This window comes from Rutidosis leptorrhynchoides, chromosome 1, assembly GCF_046630445.1.
Source record: "Rutidosis leptorrhynchoides isolate AG116_Rl617_1_P2 chromosome 1, CSIRO_AGI_Rlap_v1, whole genome shotgun sequence".
Classification (NCBI taxonomy): domain Eukaryota; kingdom Viridiplantae; phylum Streptophyta; class Magnoliopsida; order Asterales; family Asteraceae; genus Rutidosis; species Rutidosis leptorrhynchoides.
In genome coordinates this window covers 45949069-45967108 of record NC_092333.1, presented here as the reverse complement: position 1 = coordinate 45967108, position 18040 = coordinate 45949069, and the positions used below count along the sequence as shown (strand labels likewise).

Sequence of the window (18040 nt, the reverse complement as noted above, 5' to 3'; positions counted from 1 at the left end):
TTTTTTTTGGCAATTTGGGATGTAAAAAGACAAAAGTACCCCTGATGGTTAATGTTATACTGTAGCAATTTTGATGATGTGAAGTTGTCCATAGTATATAGTATATAATATATATAATATAATATAATATAATATAATATAATATAATATAATTACAAAATCCAGAACAATGTTTTTCACGAATATATCAATGTTTGTAGAGTTTTCTGGATCCCTCAAGGCCTTCTATATCATTTATTTATGTCCGTTCTTGTTCTATTTGAATCAGCTCTAATTACTTTGTAACTTAATCCATTTTAGGTGCCTGCAAACCTTTTGAAGCAGTATTTTGCTTCCTCAAAATCGAAGCCTGAAAAATGAGACCCACTTTCTGTAATCCTTCATGGAGCCCACAAGGTGCATCGGTGACAAGCTTTTTTGAAGTCGTCTGAATTTCTTGCTTCACTTGACTATAGCTTGTTAATTGTGAATTACAGGCAAGTCTTCTGCTTTGAAATACTAACAAATTTTTGTTGAATCGCATAAGGCTGATCTGAATTGCTATTCTGATTTGATGGTGGGCACATCAGATATACCAGATCGGTGCCATGTTAAGGCTTTTGGAAGCAAATGGCTTTCTAGATAAAAGAACCCCCTATTTCACATGTTTCAAAGGTATGCTTTTTTTTTTATTTTTTTATTTTTTTATTTTTTATTTATTTTATTAATTGCATCTACAATAATGTTGGACCAACTTTTGCAGTTCTTTAACAGATAAACCAATCTTTGATTGGCTAGATAAATCATCTTCGAAACCATTTGTCACAAAAAAGTGGTTACTCACATTGACCATAGTAGAAACTTTAACAATAACCAGAACCCTTAGATATTTATATGAAACACATCAAATTACGTACAGACAAATACAGAGCATTAATTACTTGAATCATTACAGAAAAGGAGGCTTTGAAATTACTGAAAGCATGAAAATAACGTCAAATTTCCACCTCTTCTGATCAGTTAAAACTAAACAATGAAAGGGTACAAGGTTTGACTTACACAAACACTAACCTAGCCTAAGTTAATATAACTGGAAATGAAATACAATGGTTAGTTTTTAAGAAGTTATTATAACTCACCTCATATGCATATATGTGCTTTGGCAGATAAATATACATGTGATAAGTTCAGCAGCCAATACCATATTGGACAACTCGATGTGAAATTCTGTTACGGCAATACACAACATTAATAAGTTCACATAATAATAAATATGAGTGGCGTATAAGAGTGTCTTAACTACTCAGTAGCCTTTCGCTTGCCAAAGTGTATCAGCAGTCAACAATATAACAAGAAACATGTCGGTCAGCATTACAATTGTGAATTGTGAATAGTCTTTAATTGGTTAGATAAATCATCTTTGAAACTAGTATTAATGTAAAAAGATTGTACATTTTCAACAATGAAGTAACTGCTTTTGTTTTGCCTTTAGCTTTTCACTGATATTTTCATATTTCCAGGTGAAAATGCCTACATTGTTCCTTTTCAAGTGACAAAGATATCCGTGTCCCTGTTACAAATGGGTTGCAAGTAAGTACTATATCATTTGTATTTTTTGTTTCTTAGTGTCCAAAATCACACTTTAACACAATTTCGGGGACTTCCATAGACATATAAACTCTGATATTTGTAGCAAAACTCCAGACCTTTTTTCCCATCTAAAGTGCCAAAAAATCGCTACTCACGCAGTACTCGGTCGGGATTTTTTAAAGGGTAATCGGAAACCTGGGGAGTAATCTGGGATTAATTGGATGTTGACCAAGTTTCACATTGACCGATTTAACCAATTTTGACCGCTTTTGACCGATCAATCGGATGTTGATCGAGTCATCACAATCCTCGTCGAACGAGGGTTGAGCGATTTATGACCAATTTTGACCGTTTAATGGAATGTTTACCTAGTCATCCCGAGTAATCCACGAGTAATCACTGTTGACTGAGGGTTGACTGACGTTGACCAAGGTTGATCGAGTTTTGACCGTTGATTAGTCGAGTTTGGAAAAATCGGACTAATTATAATTTTGACTTTGACCAATCTGTCCGATTTTGACTGATTAAATCTTAATTTGACCAACTAATTGAACCATTGACTGATGTTGACTAGTTAATTACTTGGATTTTGAAAAATCAGTTCGCTCGGTTTCTAAAACGGATTAATCGAGGATTAAACGGCATTATTCATGGAGTTTTACAACAGTGCTTTCCATGGTTTCCATTGTATGTTGTTTTTCTTAATACTTTTATGAATTCTACTGTGTCCGTCCCAATAGTCACCTTATAAAGGACAAATAATTTAAGAAATTTCATCATCCAATAGTCACCTTACTCTAATCTATTTATGGAATTTAATAGTTAATTTAGGACATGCCAGAAAGGACAATAGGACTATTAAATTGGGACGGAGGGAGTCTCGTACAACCTTTGTTTCATCGTATTCTTGGGCATGAAGGTGTCATGTACATGTTGCATTCATTATATTATCAAACCCATTTTTTTTTTAAAATGGATGAGGTTTTCCCTTTCATGATTTTCCCATCAAATTGCTTTTGTTTTGCCATTAGCTTCTCCCAGATTTTTCCCTTAGTTTAATGGTTTTATAGTTGAAAACGCCTAGACTGTTCCTTTTAAGTGACAAAGATATTCGTGTTCCACTTACAAATGGATTGCAAGTGAGATATTGTTTAGTTGCCAATTGCAAATCAGGTGGGTCTCATTTGTAGCTTTTCTTAGTCGGTAGCGATAGTCATATATATAGAGTTAAATTTTTGTAGCAAAAATTTCTGACCTCTGTTTGGATAGGACAAATTTTGTACATATTCAAACAATATTTAATACCCAATTCTTACGGATTACATAAAGCGAAGACACATATTGTCGCGGTTCTTAATATGCGACCATTCTCAACTTCATTCTTCTAATTTTGTTAATTTTCCAAAACTTGGTCATCTTTTTCATCATCGAGATCTTCAAACATGTCCATATTATGATCGTAAATAATCCGATCATCTTCGTCATTGCGTGTTTCCAGATCCATTTACATCGAATGGTTCTTGTATCTTTTGCCATTTTTGAAAGCTTTAACTAAGTGTTTACCAACTTAACTACCCATGCTCCAGCAATACACTACTTTCCTCTGAGATGCCAAGACAGTCATGTAAATCTAGCTGCGTCTATCGTGAAAAGTATGGTAGTGCCGAAATATTTATGTTTTGTAGCTTTGTTTAGCGTGTTTTTCGGGTGATGACTTAGAGCTAATATGACATTCTCAAAGCTCTTGTAAGATAGAGTCGATATGCTTAGATCCATATGATAGACTGAAATTTCTAATGATGTGGATCCAGTTAGCACGAGATCTCATCTATCATCAAGCGTCGAATAGTCCATTGTTATTACGAAAGTCATAAAATAGAATTCTCGTGCTTTAATTTTTAAATGGAGTATGATTTCTCCATTTTCATTTTTAGAATTCAAATCAACAAATCTTGTATTTTTTCCTTATTTAATAGCCTTAATAAAATCACCATATTTTCCACAGAACCTCTAATTATCTAAACTATATATCTTAATGTAATGGCTGGTGGTGGATTCAATTGTTGGTTAATGACAACTATATGGTTGGTTATTTTACCACCAGCCATTACATTAGAATATATTTGGGATACGAGAGGTTCCGTGGGAAATATGCTAAAGTTTATTAAAGCTAGTAGGTTTAAAAAGGACTCAAGATTTGTTGATTTGTCTTTTAAATATGAAAATGACGAAATAATTTAGCATTTGAAAATGAAGGCAAGGTACTTTTATGATATGGGTTTTCATGATAATAATGGATTATTTGAAGTAGAGGATGATGGAAAAGATCCCGTGGTAGCTCTATCTACGTCATTAGGAATTTCAGTCTCTTATAGGGATGTAAGCACATTGATTATTTTACAAGAGCTTTAGAATGCCATATTGGCTCTAAGCCGTCACACGAAAAATAAGCTAAACAAGGCTAAAAATATATATATTACAACACTATCATACTCCATAGTCTTCGTAATAGAGTCAGCCAAGTTTAAATGGTTATCATGGCATGTAATACATTTTTTTCTCAAAGGAAACTCGACTATATTTGGAGAATGGGTAGGTAATTTGGTAAACTGTTGGTCAAAGCTTTCAAAATTGGTTAAAGATATAAAATCTATTCGATGTACATGGATCCATAAACCTGCGATGATGAAGATCAAACTATTTGGGATCATAATATGGACATGTTTGAAGACCTTGTTAATGAACAAGTTGGGAAAATTAAAGTGCAGAATGGTTGCATATTGAGAGCCTCAACAATCTGTGTCGTTGCTCTATGTAATCCGTTAGAATCAGGTATCGAATAATTTTCAAAATATGTCCCATCCGAGAGGCACAAAGTTGTGCTACATATATTGAACTTTATATGAAGAAAGACAATATGACATTGATCTGACTGGATTTGTAGGAGGCGCATTAAGCGTTGCAGGATTACAACATCACACATGATCAATCATGGATTAGTTCATTTGTCTGTTCTTTTCGGGACGTTAGAGATGCTCGTTTATAGATAGTAATAGTTTAGATGATGCTTTCTAGGTGCGAGCGTCCCTATTTTTCCCTTTCTTTTGTATTTCTTGTTTAGGGCGTTTTCCTTTGAAAAACTACCTCCGTTTTATATGAGTATTCGTTATTTTCGCCGGAAAAAAAATTGGTGTTACGGTTGTGAATGGGTTGGGGTTTTTTGCATCCACAGTCCAAACTTCGATGTATTTTTAAATAACTTAATCAAACATATAGTCCCTGATGTTTGTCAAAATTTGTATGGTTCGTCCTTGTACTTTCTTTTTCACAGACCCTGTCACTAACAAGCTTAGGTTGTTTCATGTTAATTTTTTACTTGGGCATTGCACGGATATTATTAGCGCTCGTTAGTGATAGGGACTATTTGTGCAAGAAATAGTAAAAGGTCTAAACATGCATGTTTTGAAAGACCACGTGAGTATCCTTGTAATCAAAGTCTTTTCTAATTGCCTCTTTTGGTCAATGCAACCTTTTATTTTTTTTCTCATCAATTATTTTTTGTTTATTATCTTAAATATTGAACAGTTACTCTGTAACCATATTATTTGAAGTTATCTTTATATGATTAAAACACATGATATCCATTAGGTGAAATAATATGTTTTTATCTAGTTTAAAATGGAATCGTCTTCCTAATATTATTTCTATGTTATCTACATTTTGTTCGAACTTGTTATTTTGTTAATGTGTGTATTAATTACATCATCTATTTTTTCCGATCAACAAAATTATATAAAATTAATAAGATGCTAGAACAAAATTTCAACGAGAATGAAGCAAGCAAACATTCCAGTTACTGGAAGCTTTCTTATACCTACAAGAAAATCATTTGAAAGAAGTGAAAATAATACGGAGTATTATCTAAAAAAAAAATGAGGCCTTTTTTGGTTTTTCAATCTTTAAAGATAACACTATTCCTATGCCCCACCGCTATATTAGCAATTCATTTAACTTTTAAAACCATCCAGGCATAGCCTGGGTGGCCACCAGGACTTCCAATGAAACAAGAGGTTACGGGTTCGATTCCCTTCAAGGCAAATACCTTGGGGCGAGCTTCATTTAGTGACTGATTGACTTGAAGATGCTTTGCCTGGTAGCGGTGGAGGTCTGGCTTGCCGTTTACCCGGGGTTTACCAACTAGAGGAGAGCCATTATGGCTCGTCGCTAGGGGTTCCTCGTAATAAAAAAAAAAAAAAAAAATTAACTATCACTCACTTACCAAGACAAATACCCGTATGTCAATGATACTAATACTCAAGGTTGACCCAACTAAGAACTGAAACAAAGATGAAAGTGTAAATTATTACGCTCGATGGAACAATATTAAAATGTGGCCATAAAAATTACGGTTGATGGTGATTTGTAGAAGAGATCATTTGTAAGTAAGAAACACAAATAGATCCCCGGAGATGGTCAATCTTAGTTCAATACTGACATTACCGGAAATAGTGAAACAGCTATTCGGATTTAAATGAGAGCAAACAACTTTTGTGTAATAGGTTAGAAAAGGATGAGGTATTATATGAAGTCTGAGAGCTTGGCAAGATAATTGAGCTACGAATTTCCTTGACCATTAAAAAAGATTTGTTTTCTGTCGGAAATTTTTATAACGTGATAATATCAAATGGTCCTATCATGATCTAAGAGATTATGGTTTGAACTAAAAATTATATTTATATGGTTGGGTGTATGATATCTTTCATATCTCTTGCATCATGATGAAGAATCACAGACCTCGCGTTATCTGGTCAACATATCTGGTTCTTATGAAGATTATCATAAAATGTTACAATTTCATTACCAAGATTATTGGTATTATTAATGTACTTTATTTACTAATTGATGTAAGGTTTACATTCCATTTAACATTTTTGGGTAATTTTTATAAACTGTTGCTGGAAACAGCGGGCTAGATTGTCGGGTTGCAAGCGCCAGGTGAGTTTTTCCTATATGATTAGAGTAACTATTCTTGATGTCATAATAATGTTACACATTTTCATTTACTTAATTTAATCAAAACCTAATAGGAGGTTAAACTCTTGATTACTTAAGAGGTGCTTTCTGATACGCTCAAATCTGTTTAACCTTTTGATATCAATTGAAGGCCAAATTAATCAAGTATTTTTATATAAGGGGGTCGAAAAATATACTTATTTAAAAAATAAATTAGATGTATTCAATTAATGTCTTATTTTTCATTCATAAAACCTGTAAGGTCACCTAAGCACATGAGTTTTAGTCATTTACTGGAAAGTAATAAATCTTGCTTATGAAAAATCAAGTCACAATCTTATGAAGACTTGGTGTACCAGTTTCGTTTTTCTTTTTCCTTTTATTATATTTGAACATATATGAGATGAATGGGACCATTGTAAAGTCATGAAGGAAAGGTAAAAATCACTATTTGTTTACAGTATTTTTTTTTTTTTTTTTTTTTTTTTTTTTTGGACATTAGAAATTTGTAGTTGAGGATTTCCTACACTTGCAAAACTTCTTACGAAAAAGTTCGTACAAAATTATGTGGGAATTGATTTTCCTCATAATTCTACAAATGTTTTGAACCTTCCATCAAATGAAATTGAAGAATGGCTGATTTGCTTCTGGATTTGAATTTAGAGGAGATTAATACCAGCAAAATGCAAGGCATTGTGATCGTATTTTTTTTTCTTTTCTATTTGCATGTATTTAATTTATAAGAATATATAAATTCTTGAATCATAAATAGTTCACACATAGAAGAGATATATATTGGTTAATTAACTGTATTTAACAACTGTTTTTTGTCACTTGGGTCCAGATGTTTATTCTTCAAACTGTATGATTGGCCTTTACACTGAGCGATCAATGGTGAAGGCAGCTGAAGAAATCTTTGAAAAGTTGAGAAGAAACAATCTTTATGGAGATGATTATTTTGAGCATTCAACCAAATGAGTCAACTTATAGATCACTTGGAGTTGTTCTAATGAAACACGGTGTTCCAAGAAAAGCGGTCATAAAATTCGAGGATATGTGGAGAAACGATTGTCATAGTGGTTTCGAAGCCGGGCCGGTGACTCTTATTTCGGTTGTTGGTCTGATATTAGTAACCAATGATGTTTTTCTTGTACTATTACTTCATAATGTAGAATACCGGGGTATTGGGCTAGTTTATTGTATGTTTATAGGTGTTTTTTGATCTTGAACATATTCATATATCAATGCAAGATTTGAACTTCAAAACTTGTATGTTTAGACCCTTTCACAACTCTCTGATAGAGCCAACATATAGAAGTTGTCAACGACTCAACGGACCTGTAAACAGTAAATATTGGAGTTTAACTGAGACATTTAACCTGTTTTATCTCAAATTATTTTGGTGAAAAATTAATGGTTAGACCAATAATTGGAATGGTTAGATGGAACCTAAAAGTCAAAAATTGTAGTGTTGGTAGATAAGGTTTTTTAGTACTAATGCCAGCAATTATTGACAGAATAACAAGCTTGTACACCTCAATTATTTCAGATACTAAGTGCGCTTCACATAATTTCAAAGAATTAGTTTGCTTTCATCGTTTCCAGTCATCTGTCTCATAACTATATGATGAGTGTGTATTGAATCACAATTTCCGTTGTTATTGATTCTTTGATCTAGCAAATGATTGTAGATTCTCAACCTTTGTCTATGGAGTTTGTATTGTGCATCGTTAATCGTATCATTATCTTGACTAATAAAGTAAAAGAAACAGTAGCAGTAGCTTATCTTTGTTGGTGTAGATCAAAATTTACTTGGTCATATCCCTTATGTCTTTTCACTTTTGTTCGAGTAAACAAGGTATAGATAAAGGTAACGTAAAAAATGCATAAACAAAGTAACTAATGTAACTAGGAAACACTCATTTAAATGTAGCTTATATGTTTCTTTATCATTTTATTAGAATTAGAATTAGAATTAGAATTAGAATTAGAATTAAAGATTAAAGATGAAACTAATTCTAAACAGGAGCCGTGATACTCCCTCCGTCCCATACTTATTATCACCAGACAAAAAACACACAGTTTTAGGAAATCCCACTAACTTCATTTCTCCACCAATGAAATATCTTCTCTCTCCAGATCCACCAATGAATTATCTTCTTTACTTTCTATTTATGGAAGTGGACAATTAATTTGGGACATCCCAAAATGGAATAATGGACAATAATATAGGGACGGAGGGAGTATATACTTCAAAATATCTTATAGCTCATATGTCACATAGTTAGGTTACAGAATTAAGCATGTTAGGCCAATCCCTATCGTAACTAAATTATTCATCCGCTTAACCTTCCACATCAGCGTCACATCAACACCAATATCATATAACTAACTCATAACTAAACATTCTCTATCATGGTTAAAACAATACTCATCTTAATATACAACGTACAAGCAATAAAACATCAAGTCCAAACAATAAAAGCCACTAGGACCCACAATTACTATAAGGTCACTCCCTGTCGTAACTAAACTATTCATTCTCTTAACCTTCCACATCATCGCCACATCAACACCAATATTCTATAACTAACCCATAACTAAACACTCCCTATCATGCCTAAAACAATAACCCTCTTAATATACAACGTACAAGCAATAAAACATTAAGTCCAAACAATAAAAAACCATTGGGACCCACAAATCTATAACTAAACCTCATACTTCCATTATATCCATGGTGAAAGCGGATAACTAAAGCGGGTAACTAGTTCGTGCCTATGGTTAGTTACGGGTAATGACGGGTAATGAGCGGGTAACTAACGGATAACTAGCTGTAGGGAGTGGTCTAACCAACCTTCATACTTCCATTAAATTGATGGTGAGTGCGGGTAACTAGCTCGCGCCTATGGTTCATTACGGATAATGACGGGTAATGTGCGGGTAACTAGCGGATAACTAACTGTAGGGAGTGGTCTAACTAAACACTCCCTATCATAGCTAAAACAATACTCCTCTTAATATACAACGTACAAGCAATAAAGCATCAAGTTCAACAATAAAAAGTTACTGGGACCCACAATTCCTATAACTAACTAAAACTCTTCCATTAAATCCATGGTGAGTGCGAGTAACTAACGCAGGTAACTAAACCGTGTATATAGTTCATTACGAGTAATGAGCAGGTAATGACGGATAATAGAATCATAAGGGGTGGTCTAACTCTTTTCAATACCAAGATGCTCCGCTCCAAAATACAAATTATTACTCCGTACTTACTAGACCCTATGAATGAAATACCTAGGGGTGTTCAAAACCGATATCCGAAATTTCGGATATCCGAAATTTCGGATAGTGGATTTGGCCATCCGAAATCCGAATCCGAAATTTCGGATATCCGGTTTTCGGATATCCGAAATTTCGGATTCGGATATCGGATTATCCGAATATCCGAACTTTTTTATAGATCATAGATAACAAGGAAATATAAAAAAAAAATATATATATATGTACATGAAAAATGAGCTTACAATGAATTTCTTACGGTCTTACCTAACATGCTGCAGATCATAACAATTATATTTATTTACTTGCTACGGAGTATCAAAGAGTAGATATTGATAACAAGATACAGTGTTGAATTGTAACCTCATTAACAAACATAACCCATAGATTACTTAATACATAAGTCCTAACACAAACATCAAAAATTGCAAAACACAAATTATCCAAATTACTTATTGTAAAAAAACATTACAATACAAACATAACAAAGTGGTAAAATGGGTGATCTTCAGTTCTTCAATTATTTGATTCTTCAACTCGTCAATTCTATAATCTTCCCAATCTTGAAAAGAACAAAAGCAAGAGCACTTCCTGAAGTCAGATGTGGACATAGAAATAGAAGTGATATTATCAATTAAAGTAATAAATAGATATCACATACATCCTTCACACAACATATGAATAGATCAAAAAGTACATGAATAGATGAAGATAGATGACGTTTGACCAGGTGTTCATCACTTTAACAAATAAGATGCATCGTAAATTAAAATGAAGATTAGATGAGATGAAGAAGATGCGATGAAAAAAGATGAAGATTAGATGAGGGTTGTGAGTTTGTGACTCGAGAAAGTGAAAAGGCCAATATCAATTTAGATCTAGGGTTTTGTTGCTATCTGGTGACTACTAAGTGATGCTATATCTCTAACAAGTTAAAAAGGCTTATCCCACTGGGCCAGTAACTATAAAAACAGAATATAAATATAGATATATATCAATAATATGTATATTTAATTTCGGATATCGGATTATCCGAATATCCGAAAATTTTGAAAAATCAATCCGATATCCGAATCCGAAAATCCGGATATCCGATTTTCGGATATCCGAAAATCCGGATATCCGAATTTTCAGATATTTTCTGAGGATTATTCGGGTTGAGGATTCGGATATTATTAACACCCCTAGAAATACAGGGGAAAGAACTGATTGCAATTCAACTAATTCTAAAAATGAGAACAAATGTTAAACTGAGTAACCTAAACTTTCCAATTAATCATTTACTCCACCAATCATTCAATACTTTAAAATAAGTTTTGTTTACAAACAAGAAGCACAAATCCCACCATGGTTTCATTCATCAGATACTAGATTAGTAATACATTTTAGAGTGTTCCAAACTTCCAATTTGTGTTAAATCAAAAGCATAATAATCAAATAAACAAAATCTACTGAACATTAACTGAAAATATTTACAACTTTCAGTCTCAATCTCACAATCACTAACAATGCCATGACACTACAACATCTTCAAACCCTAATCTCATTTCCTCCCATTCACCGTCACTAACACCGTCACCACCACCACCGTTAACCACCGTCATCTCCACCAACAACAACTCAAAAGCCACCTCCAACACTTTAGCCAACACCACCACTCTTCCTTTTACTAATCCAACCACATCTCTATTCCAATTATCCTTATCCTTCATCTTCTTCAATTTATAACCTAATTTTTCCCCAACCTCCACCACTCTCTTTTCAATCTCCGCCACGCTTGCAGTTGACGTAAATCGTCTCTCTTTACGCACGATTTTCTCCTCGAAAATAGCTGATAAATCAAGTCCAGAAGACATAGATATCAAATCAAACGCGTTCATCTTAGTTTTATATTTAATCGAGTTCAATTCATTTCCGTTAGTTTCAGTTTCTGATTCCGATTGCGAATCATCACAGTTATCTAGTCCTAAACTAGGATCCGGTTTTAGTGATTTTTTAAACCACGGTAGACTCATTAAAGTATCGAAACTCATCCGTGTTTTAGGATTCGGATCTAGAAGCTTCTGAATTATAATCCGCGGTTGCTTCGGGATCCAATCCGGAAACACGAACTCTCGCTGATGAATTTTCCGATACATATTCGCTAAATTACTATCGTCAAAAGGAAGGTATCCGGCTAAAAAAATAAAAAGTATAATTCCACATGACCACGCATCAGCTTTAGACCCGTCGTAGCCTCTCCGGCGAACGATCTCCGGTGCCGTATACGCCGGAGTTCCACACGCCGTATGCAATAATCCGTCCTTATGTGATTCCGGTAACGCCGATAAACCGAAGTCCGATATCTTCAAATTACCGTGCTCATCTAATAATAAGTTTTGCGGTTTCAGATCTCGATGTGTGACGCCGTTTTGGTGACAAAAATGAAGCGTAGAAACAATTTGTTGAAAAAACCGTCTAGCAGTAGATTCCTTCATCCGTCCACGGCGCGCGAGCTGCGTGAAAAGCTCGCCGCCTGAAGCGAGTTCCATTACTAAATAGATCTTCGTTTTCGTAGCTAAAACTTCATGTAATTTTAATATGTTCGGATGATTTAATCGTCTCATAGCCGCGACTTCGCGTACGAGCCGTGGCTCCATTGACGGATCAGCAATAGACGGTTTCTCGATTACTTTAACGGCAACCGATGAATCGTCTATTAATGAACGGCCGTGGTAGACTTTAGCGAAACTACCGCGGCCTAAAAGTTTAGTGAGTTGATACTTGTTGAGTATGATTGTACCTCCGTCGCTGGTGGTACGGTTGATGCCGGCAGGCGATGGTGCCATTGGATTTAACGAAATTACAATAAAATTAACGGAAGGTAACGGAATAATTGGGGGAGAGTAGAGAGAGAAATAGGAAATGATACGGTAATGGAGGTGTAGTTGATTGTGTTGAGGGGGTTTTTTATAGCAGTTTATTTTGGTGTAAAGGAAAACCAGTTGGGTTATCGCTGTCTTCTTTCGTGATTTAACCTTTGAAGCGCATTTCATTTGGATATTTTCTTGTGGAAAATTACGGTTTTACCCTTATGACTTTACACCTTATATCTAAACGACAAAGGCCAGGTGAATAGTAACCCACAAGTTTCACAAACCACCCCCATTCTTTTACTTACTTACATTTTAGTCCCAAACAAATATACGACAAAGGCCAGGTGAATAGTAACCCACACGTTTCACAAACCACCCCCATTCTTTTACTTACTTACATTTTAGTCCCAAACAAATATATAATATCTAACTTTATGGTTTTTACAAACTTATCACAGACTTTTAACATTTTATACTTTAACCATTAAACTCCTCATTTGTTATAAATCGACTACAGACTTTATATACTACCTAATAGACAAAAAATAAATAATAGTCGCCAGTGATGCTTTCGTTCTTTCACTTTTTTCCCCATTTTCCACCTTTTTTAAAATAAAAAAAAACCCCTCATAGTTTGTTCAAATATTAAAATCGACCCCCAAACAGGGAGTAAAGTGTCAAATACTCATTTTCATAAGGCAAAGGTCAAGTGAATAGTAACCCACAAGTTTCACAAACCACCCCATTCTTTTACTTACTTACATTTTAGTCCCAAACAAATATATAATATCTAACTTTATGGTTTTTACAAACTTATCACAAACTTTTAACATTTTATACTTTAACCATTAAACTCCTCATTTGTTATAAATCGACTACAGACTTTATATACTACCTAATAGACAAAAATAAATAATAGTCGCCAGTGATGCTTTCGTTCTTTCACTTTTTTCCCCATTTTTCACCTTTTTTAAAATAAAAAAAAAACCCCTCATAGTTTGTTCAAATATTAAAATCGACCCCCAAACAGGGAGTAAAGTGTCAAATACTCATTTTCATAAAAAAATTTAAAAAAACTACACCCAAATATTCAACGGGCCATATATTCTCGCTCGCACCGAGTTAAATTTTTCTGAAACTATCGTTAAACTCGAAACAATTTTAGGAGCACACTGTCACTAACTATACGCAAATCAGACGCTTTTTAAAAAACGCTAAATATTTGAGGTACTTTTCATACACGTCGATTTTGCGTTAAATTTTTAAAAGTCGACAATTCCATAGTGAAACGCGGAGATGTACATATATTGTTAATTTAAAATAACATTTAAATCTTTCACGGATTATACCTTTTAGTTCGACTCGAGTTGCGCTTCAACGATATCATCGTTAGCCACAAAATAATTTTACAAACTAAACGCAATATAATACATTGAAAACCGAACCCCGGCGCGAAGCGAGGGTTCGAACACTAGTCTTCTCTAATCTTTTTAAGTGGAAAATTTTGTTTATAAATAGTAACAGCAACTATTTTCTACTCGTAGATTCTTTTTCCCCCTCATATGGTTAATATACGGAATAACAAATATCTTAAGAATTACTCCCTACTCCTTCAAATGATACGTAGTAATTATTAATAAGATTATTTACATATAAATTAATAGACAAAAGTTATGAATAGTAATCAGGGGCATTTTCGACTTTTCACTTTTTTTTATTTATTTTTAACTAAATTTCATATTATCAACAAAGCCCCCAAATTTTTTGGAAAAATTCAAATCGACTCCCCAAACAGGGGGGTAAAGTGTTAAATAACCATTTTCATAAAAAATCTTAAATAAACTCCACCCAAATATTCAATGGGTCATATCTTCTCGCTCGCAACGAGTTAAATTTTTCCGACACTATCGTTTTACTCGAAATAATTTTAGGAACACAATGTCACTAGCTATACGCAAAACGGACGCTTTTTAAAAAATGCTAAATATTTGGGGTACTTTTCATACACGTTGATTTTGCGTTAAATTTTTAAAAGTCGACAATTCCATAGCGAAACGCGGAGATGCACATATATTGTTAATTTAAAATAACATTTAAATCTCTCAAGGTTTATACCTTTTAGTTCGACTCGAGTTGCGCTTCAACGACATCAACGTTAGCCACAAAATAATTTTACTAAACGCAATAAAATACATTGAAAATCGAACTCCTAGCGCGAAGTGAGGGTTCGATAACTAGTTATTATTATTTTGTAAAAGGGCTAGCAAACAAAACATGTGAGAAGATGTATTTCTAAGAAAAAGATTGACATTGACATAAATACTATTGAAAATGAAAAATAATGTAAATGTAGATTATTTTTAGATTCCAAATTAAAGTCTCCTTCCTTAATCCATAATCCATAATAGTGTTATAATTCAGTAGGCTTATAACTAACTTTAATGGTTATAAGAACAAAGAGAGAAAAAGAGAGAAGAAGGAGAGAAGAAACATTGATATTGATATTTCAAGAGAAATGGTGCACCTTAAATGGCTACCATACATGTCTATTTATAGTATAAAATATTACTATGCAAGAAATATAATAATAATAAAATTAACATCCAATCTAGATATTTTATAACACTCCCCCTTGGATGACAATTTTATTAGAGAATAACTAGTACTGCCTCGTTAAAAACCTTGCTAAAGAAAACCCATTGGGATAAAACTTTAGCTAAGGGAAAAAGAGTGCAGCATAGAGTTGACTCCCCCTCAAGTAGGCAACGCCTGAGTTGTTACATCTTTTGAACATGCCTCATGCCAATATTATGAACGTGTGTTCTGAAAATAGCAGTTGGCAGTGCTTTGGTATAAAGATCAGCAGAGTTGTTGATTGAACGTATCTCATTTTAATCTGGTTGTCTTTTACGAGATCTTGAGTATATGAGAAGAATCAGAGGTTTTCATCTGAAACTGTATCATCTAAATCTTTTATGTAGAAGTTTAGCCCCTGTGATTTGTCTACAATCTCCTTCATGGTTTGCTCAAACCCTTGTTTCAATTCATATTCTCTTGTAGTCTTTTCTGAGCCTTACCAACATACCATTCTTTTCCATCAAACTTATGACTGTTAAGACCGTTTATAGCTTTAGCGCCTCGTCAGCATTTATGTTTTGTTCTGTCATTTTTGATACTCTTCTTTCATTTGTATTATGTAAGCTGTATTATCTTCATAGATAGTTGTTACGCTTTTATAGCGTTCTAGTCCACAAGAATCAATAATGATTTGTATCATTGATCTTAACTAAAATCATTCCCGAGTAGCTTCATGTAATGCAATCACTTCGGCATGATTTGATGATGTTGCAACAAGTGTTTGTTTTGAGAACGTCATGATATTGCGGTGCCTCCATTTAGGAATACATATCCAGTTTGAGATTTAGCTTTATGTAGATCGGATAAATAATCTGCATCTGTATAACCAAACAAATCTTGTTTCGAGTTGTTAGAATAAAATAATTATAAATCAGTAGTTCCCCGAAGGTATCAAACTATTTGTTTGATCCCATTCTAATGTCTTTTGGTAGGGGCTGAGCTGAACCTTGTCAACAAATTAACTGCAAAAGAAATGTCAGATCTTGTATAATCTATAAGATACATAAGAACCTCAATTGCACTAAAATATAGAACTTCCGATCTGTTAAAATTTTCATGATCTTCGCAGGGTTGAAATAGATCAGTGTCAATATTGAGTGATCTAACAACAATGAGTTTGTCTTTAAAAAAAATGTTTTAAAATCTTTTCTGTATAAGTTGTTTGATGTACAAGTAAACCATTAGGCATATGCTCAATTTGCAATCCAAGGTAATACTTGGTTTTTTCAAGATCTTTCATTTCAAAATAATTCTTTAGAAGTTGAATGATTTCATAGATCTCTTTATTTATTCATATGATGTTAAGAACATTGACATAAACAACTACGATCTCATATCCGAACATTGTTTTATAAAACATACGTGCAAAATAAGTTTATATTTATACCATTTTTTTTATCAAGTAGTCATTTAATCGGTTATACCACATACGTCCCATTTGTATAAACCCACTTAGAAATCTTTGTGATTTAATGGAATATATTCCCTTGGGTTTTACATTAGATGCTTATGATACCTTAACCCTTTAGGTATATTCATATATATCACTATTAAGTGATCCATACAGATAAGTAAGTAGTAACAACATGTATGAGATGCATTTAAATAACTACCAGGTTGATTAAGTATCTAATAAGTAATTGTATCCATTACAGGAGGATAATTTTTCCTCCTAATTCATTTCTGGTCTTTGTGGGAAATATTGAGTTACAAGTCTAGTTTTGCCTTGTAACTTCATTTGCACATTTCTTTTCGGATAAAAATTCATTTGTATCCCATACGTTTCACATCTTTAAAAGTGATAACGATTGATCCGAAAACTTTTCTTTTATCGAGCGATTCTAATTCAGCTCTTATTGCTCCTTTCCATTGAGCTCAATCATGTCCATTTTGTATATTCAATGACAGATTTTCGTTCCAGATCATCATCTTTATTCATGATGTCATTGTAACATTATATGAAAATATCTCATCAAGATTTTTCATTTTATTTCGGTTCCATAATATTGCATAATTTATCGCAATTTATGTATTTACATTTATCAATATCCTCTGCAGAAGGAATATTGATTTGTGGTTCTTCTTGAACACTTTCTTTTACCTCATTATCAGCTGATTTTCTTTTTCGAGGATTTTTATCTTCGAAACCAATTGATCTTCCACGTTTGATGCGTGGTAAAGACTCAACAGTGACATTATTGCCAGCTTTTGGAATTTCAGTTCGAGCTGGAGCATTTATCGCTGGTATATATGATTTAGTCACTTTTTTTTTATATCTGTAAATGCATAAAGTAATTAATTTGCAAGTTCTTGCATATGCATTATTTTTGAACTTTCGTTTCACATTCTTTTGTGCGAGTTCAATATACCTTAATTGATGTTCACATCATGAAGCATCATTTTATTTATTTATTTTGTTTACTTCACCCCCTAATCTAGGGAACAATGTTTTATTAAAATGACAATCAACAAAACGTGCTGTAAAAACATCACCCATCATGGGTTCAGTATATCTTATGATTGAAGATGTTTTATATCCAAAATATATTACCATCTTTCTTTGAAAAACCATTTTATTGTGTTGTGGTGATACAATTGGAACATACACTGCACAACCAATGTTCTAAGGTGAAAATATTTGGCTCTTGGCCAAAATCAAGTAGTAAGTGAAAATATTTATG

At 33.3% G+C, this 18040-nt stretch overlaps 1 protein-coding gene and 1 long non-coding RNA gene across 2 annotated transcripts; one reads left to right on the top strand and one right to left on the bottom strand.

Annotated features, from left to right (window-relative positions):
• The first annotated feature begins 425 nt into the window (after positions 1 to 425).
• LOC139859437 (uncharacterized) lies at positions 426 to 4562 on the top strand. Its single transcript, XR_011763139.1, has 4 exons — positions 426 to 476; positions 570 to 654; positions 1500 to 1569; positions 4514 to 4562. It is a non-coding gene; the product is annotated as an uncharacterized lncRNA (long non-coding RNA).
• A 6712-nt stretch (positions 4563 to 11274) lies between these two features.
• Positions 11275 to 12827, bottom strand: LOC139859431 (CBL-interacting serine/threonine-protein kinase 7). Its single transcript, XM_071848225.1, has one exon. The coding sequence runs from the start codon at positions 12693 to 12695 to the stop codon at positions 11370 to 11372; it is 1326 nt and encodes a 441-aa protein (XP_071704326.1). The 5' UTR covers positions 12696 to 12827; the 3' UTR covers positions 11275 to 11369.
• Positions 12828 to 18040: the final 5213 nt, after the last annotated feature.

Excerpts from the sequence above, each read along its gene's own strand:
- LOC139859431 (XM_071848225.1), bottom strand. The coding sequence starts at position 12,695 with ATGGCACCATCGCCTGCCGGCATCAACCGTACCACCAGCGACGGAGGT.